This window comes from Fusarium mangiferae (assembly GCF_900044065.1).
Source record: "Fusarium mangiferae strain MRC7560 genome assembly, contig: FMAN_scaffold042, whole genome shotgun sequence".
Lineage (NCBI taxonomy): Eukaryota > Fungi > Ascomycota > Sordariomycetes > Hypocreales > Nectriaceae > Fusarium > Fusarium mangiferae.
The window spans coordinates 18,042-24,246 of NW_024573962.1; the positions used below are offsets into that span (position 1 = coordinate 18,042).

Consider the following 6,205-nt stretch of genomic DNA (forward strand, 5'->3'; position numbering starts at 1 on the left):
CAGGTCAGATCGGGATGGGCAGTCCTGACTGCCGACCATGAAACACGCGATTTTCTCGTAGAGAGGCAGGCCGAGTGAGCGGCTGAGCTGGGAGCTACAGCGGTAGAAACAAACAAGGAATGGCATACTTACGTGGTCTCAGACTTTCCCAGAAGACTGACCGACTTTCGCGGCAACGAGGTGGATAGTGACAGCGTTGTCAGTGATGAGATAGAAATCCAGACAGGGCTCAAGCCTGTTGACATACGTACTGGGAGACAGCTCTCGGATAACCCCCTGACCAAGACTCTACTCGTGTCATTTCTGAAGCCCACCAAGAGGTTCTGGTCCCTCTTCGGCAGCCGAGCGGCCAGACTCATAGACAAGACTGACGTACCCAAGCAGTGCGAAACGTGCTGGGGCTACCACTTTGCCCGCAAGTGCCATAGACAGCCAGTCTGCCAACGCTGTGGCAAGACTGGCCACTCTGAAGACGACTGCGCTGCATGGGAGCAGTGCGTCAACTGCTTAGGCCCTCACCATGCCAGCCTTCGTACGTGTCCAGCTCGGCCGAAGAAAGTGCGTGGCGTCCTCCGCCGGCTCAGCAAAGAACAACGGGAACACATCAGAATAGTGGGCGCTGAGACGTACCGACAACGTCACTTGGATTCACAGCCAGAATCCCACATAGAAATCCGACAAGACACGACCGAGCTGCTGAGGGACGATACCCCAGCAGACGTACGTCCAGACGCCCGAGACCCGAGCCCGGCCGCGTCAGGGGCACCTTCGTGCATCATGGTGGCCACCGCCCCCCAGGGCGCGTTATGAAATGGAGGAGCCCGAGCATCCTAGACCAGGCTCACCGCGAAAGCGTCGAATTGTACTCATCACTCGTCCTCATGACCAGGAATAGATACTCGCAGACACGAAAGAACGACAGGAAGCCGCTCAGGATATTCCAGGCCAACGTCGGCAAGATCCCTCCGGCTCACGATTGCGCCCTAGTACTGGCTGACTCGGAAAAATATGACATCGTACTCCTGCAGGAACCATGGACAGCTCATACGAAAACTCGGTGTCTGACCAAAACGCATCCGGCATACGACACATTCACGCCCGTGGACATGTGGAACAGTAACGAGACTAGGCCTAGAGTCATGACATATGTCCGACGAGACCCAAGACTTCTCGCTGACCAGATTCGACCCTTCTAGACTCGTGACATTCTCTGGATCACAATTAATAGCCTGACGATAGTCAATTTCTATCGCTAGAACGACGAGGGGGACGCCTTGGGCACGCTGCTTCGATGGCCTGTTCCAGTACGTTGCCTCGTCGCTGGCGACTTTAATGCTAGACATCGAAGCTGGCAGTCAGGCCAGACTACGGACCGCGGCCAAGAGATCGCAGGCTGGGCGTCAGAGAACGACCTCGATCTCCTCAATACTCCCGATATCCCGACAAATCCGCATGGCAACACGATTGACCTTGCCTTCACTAATATGCCACTGGCCGAAGCCACTGTGGAGGACCATCTAGCGACCAGCTCTGACCATTTTACGCTCAGTCTGACCGTCCCTGACATCAAGCCCACCCCGTCACAGCCGGGCAAGATCCGGGTGACAACAGAAGATGAGCTAAAACGATTCGTTGAGATCGTAGAACTTGGAGCCACAGACATTCCGCTCGCAGACTCGACGCCCGCGGAGCTGGACAATCTTGCGACTTCACTTGTAAATCTACTAACATCGGCAGCAAAAGCAGCGGGCCGACCCTCACGGAAAGGGGGGCGCCCAGCCCCCTGGTGGACAGAGGAGTGTGCCGGTGCTGCGGCTACATTCCGGGCCATCAGAAGGAACTACCCCCTCGGCTTCAACCAGGATGTCCAGATGGCCAAGAGAGACCTCTATCGTGTGGTCCGTCGAGCGAAGAGAAAGTATTGGCAGGAACTCATCGATAGCTTTTCCAGCAGCAGTGCTCTCTTCAAAACCGTCCGGTGGCTGAAATCTCCAGGGCCCTTCCAACCGCCTCCCCTGCAGGTGGACGACATTGTATACGAAACTCAGGTGGACAAGGCGAGCGCACTCCGCAGAGCTTTACTAGAACGCCGAACTCTAGATGATGATACTGCAGACCCCTGGACATCCGTCTCTCCCCCTAGATCGATCACATTCTCGCCGGAAGTTCCCCTAGACGAAGCACAGTATGCGACCATCCATACAGGTAATACCTCTCCGGGGGCAGATAATATCACCGTCAATCTTCTCAAAGCCGTGTGGCACGTCGTCGGAACGCACATCCGTCGCTTGTTTGAAAGATCCCTCTCCACAGGCCATCATCCAAAACCGTTCAAGGAGGCAGAAGTGGTCATGATCGCGAAGCCTGGTCGACGAGACCTCACAAAGCCAGGGGCCTGGCGACCCATCTCCTTGCTCTCCTGTCTCGGCAAGGGGCTGGAAAGACTGATCGCTCGCCGTTTGGCGTGGGCAGCTGTTTACTATGGCGTCCTTCATCCACAACAGGCGGGCGCTCTCCCCAAAAGGTCGGCAACAGACCTGGTGACCGCCTTAGTCCACGATATCGAAGAAGCATTCGCACGCAAGAAGGTGGCCACCCTGGTCACGATGGATATCCAAGGTGCCTTCGACACCGTCATGCGCAACAGACTAGTCTTGCGTCTCCGTGAACAGGGCTGGCCCGACCATCTCGCCAGATGGGCCGAGTCCTTCACGAAGGATCGTTCAGCCCGCGTGAGGTATCAAGACACCCTCACGCCCTTCGCTCCTCTCCAGTGTGGCCTGCCTCAAGGCTCACCAGTATCGCCCATCCTCTTCCTGCTCTACACTGAGCCAATCTACCGACTAGGCAACCCCCAGGGCCGCTTCGGCTACGCAGACGACACGGCTATCCTTTCTATAGGCGACACAATAGATGAAACCACTGCAACGGCCTCCAGCTCCATCGGTGAGATGGTTCGATGGGGTGCAGCAAATGGCGTCTCGTTTGACCCGAAAAAGACCGAAGTCATGCACTTCTCCCGCAGCAAACYCAGGRYCWCGCCGGCTATACGCCACGGCGATGTCGAGAAGCACCCCGAGTCAGCCCTACGCTGGCTCGGCATCTGGCTTGACAGCAGGCTATCGTTCCGCGTTCACGTCGAAAAGTGGGCGGCCAAGGCGCATGCCGTCGCCTATCATCTACGGGGTCTCGCCAACACGATACACGGCCCTCTCCCGAGCGCCGTGCGAAGTGCCGTCATGGCTTGTGTCGAGCCGGTACTACTGCATGGATCGGAAGCCTGGTACCCGGGCACCACCAGACCGCGATGGAGTCAGCCTAACAGAGACACGCCATCGAGCAATCAACATCTCATACAAAGAATGAACAAGGCCTTACACCAGTCGATGAGAGCTATACTGCCCGTCTGGAAAACGACGCCCAYCACCATCCTCCACCACGAGAGCGGGATACCGCCAGTTGATCAGCTCTTGGGAAAACGGCGATGGAGATTCTCCGCGCGGCTCAAATCACTCGACGACGCCCATCCTCTTGTGCGGCGAACGTTGCCACCGCGCCAACCTACCTACCACGATCTCATCAAGCAAAGGTATCAAGAGGCAGAAAGTGGCTTTAGAACTCGTCTCCGACGTACAGATGAGCTTTTGACATCCTGCACCCGTCCTAAGCTCCTCCAGAAACGCTTCCAACAGGAAGAGATACCACCGTTGCAAACAGCATCAAAGGAGAAGACAGCCAAGACCTTCCTCCGCTGGGTCAACTCACTCGACGCGCTCACCTTGATCGTCTACTCGGACGGCTCTCTATCCGAGACAGGAGTCGCCAGCTACTGCTTCACCATTCACCAGGACAACTTACCTATCTTTGACGGATCAGGCCGCCTCGGACCGGCTGAGGTCTTTGATGCTGAAGCCAGAGGGGCATTAGAGGGCCTAAAAGCAGCCCTGAATCTGCGAAAATCAGTAACGCAAAGCATAATCATATGCCTAGACAACCTCGCGGCAGCTTCATGCTTGCAAGGCATACCATCCGACTCTTCCCAAGACGTCTTCCTCGAGTTTCAGGCTCTAGCGGCATCGCATGGGAACACACACGTACGCTGGGTGCCAGGACATACTGGCATCCCTGGCAATGAACAGGCCGATCGACTGGCAAAAGCAGCGTCTTCACTTCCCGAGCCCGAGGGTGCTCGCCCAACACTGGCCTACCTGCGAAGGATGGCAAGACAAAAACCGAAAAACACATTCGAGGCATGGTGGTCGACCGCCGCTCCCGAGCAGTACAAGAGACTCAGTCTCAAGGCGACCACAGGCTGCCCGCCGGAGCTGTCGCTCCCGCGAGCAGCTTTGCACCATCTGCTGGCAGCGAGGTCCCTTCACGGGGACTTCGCCGCGTATCACGAGAGGTTCGACCACGGCGATGCACGCCTGGACTGCTCATGCGGCCGACGCAAAGCACCGGATCACATCTTCTACTGCAGAAAGGTACTGCCGCGCCATCGGATCAGGCTCACACCTTCACCGAATGCAGCAGTCAACCTTGCAATAGGAAGTGAATTCAACAAATTTGTCGACTTGTCCAAGAACAGCGTGTTCTTTGGAAAGATCTGCCCTCGCTATTGAGCGAAAACAACTCGAGATGCACTCGCATCTCCTCTCCTCTCTCCTTCTATATGCATTTCTTTTGTTACCTTTTCGCCTCTCTTACTCATTCGCGGCCAGGCGAAGAGCGCCATCACGCCCTCCATCTGGCCGTGAACATCTTGCGACAGCCTCGAGCTGCCGCGTGAACAGGCTGATCTCAGCCTTCCTGATATCAGGCTCTAAAAGCGGCTGCGATATGTCGGCTGCGCCTTGTCATCCCGCTGACGGGTAACAGGCTCGATAGGATGCGCCATCTGTGCCGACGATATGCTGGATAGTTCGTGGTCTGTCGACGCGGTTTGTAGAAATTGGATTTCGAGGCGAAGGTGAATCTCGCGTCACGAGTGACCGGCTGCCTGTAGCCAATAACATTCTGTATTTAGCGCGTAGATAGACCCGGTTTTTCTCTAGCCCAGCACGTCCTGTGCCCCACTAGGGGACTTTTCGGGGCCCATGGCCCCCCGGACGAAAAATATACATAACATAACATAACATAACTTCGCTCGAGCTTCGATCAATCCGGACGAAGCAGATTCCAGCGACTTTTCCTACCGTGTTGGCCATGTGCACGCCGTATACATCTTGATTAAAGGTTAGATGATCGTGGTAGTCAATACCTCTATATCTAGGGGCATTTGGTGGATAGAGTCGTTCAATCCATCCCCATTCGGCTCAAAATAGAAAGCTAATAAGTTAGACCCTCCTTCCTCGTCTTTCTTCAGATCTTGGTTCGGAAGGATACTGCTATGATTTCTCAGGGCATAGTCCTCCGATATCTAAGGCGTTGTTGGTTCTGAGGTGCCGCCATTACATCCGGTAAAGGTATTGTTAAAGAAGGCAAACTCTGCGAAATTCCTTCTCTGGAGACTGCTGTTAGAGAGCCGATAGCGTCCCCGCAATTTAGTATGGTTGCGTGGCCTGTGGAAAACCCCGCTCCTAGCACGGCACTAACAGTGCGTGCCAAGGAAAGTTTTTTACAGGGGAGAGACGGTAATCAGCTTTTTTGTCTAGGGTAGGTAATCATTAGAACCGTATCTACATTGTTTTTCGTTCCAGCTTCCAAATGGAGAAGCAAGGGTGTGTCAATGACTTGTTTGGACGACGCCTGCTCAATCGGTACGTCTCCAAGATATGGAGGGCACACATATTGATCAGAGAGCAGGCTTTACTTGACACATGATTGAATACAGAACAACAATAATTTAGAGGCGTTACTTCGCTGTTGATGACTTTAACTGCTAACAAGGATCGTCTTGCCCTTCATACGTTGTTGCAAACGACGGCCTAGTAGATAACGTATGCCCATCAGGGATCCTGTACATATCAACTCTTTCTCTAACATAAACATGTAAAAATCATTCCACTTTGACGTCAGGTATGTAGCGGGAGGGTGTCTTAATATGAGTTAGTATTCTCAAGGCATAGCCGCTCGCTAACTTTGGTCTCAGGCGCTGGATACCCTCAATGTACCCTGACGGCCAGGACACCATGCTAGACGCAAAACAGCTTTATCGTCCTAGAACCGGAAGTCACTAGTCGGAACTTCATCCAAGCAAAAGTTT

The 6,205-nt window shown here is 54.5% G+C and overlaps 1 protein-coding gene across 1 annotated transcript; it reads left to right on the forward strand.

Moving 5' to 3' along the window:
• Positions 1–806: 806 nt before the first annotated feature.
• FMAN_14313 (uncharacterized protein) lies at positions 807–4,622 on the forward strand (the record flags this gene model as incomplete). Its single annotated transcript, XM_041826239.1, has 2 exons — positions 807–1,116; positions 1,306–4,622. 2 exons carry the CDS (start codon positions 807–809, stop codon positions 4,620–4,622), a joined length of 3,627 nt encoding a protein of 1,208 aa, XP_041691599.1.
• Positions 4,623–6,205: the final 1,583 nt, after the last annotated feature.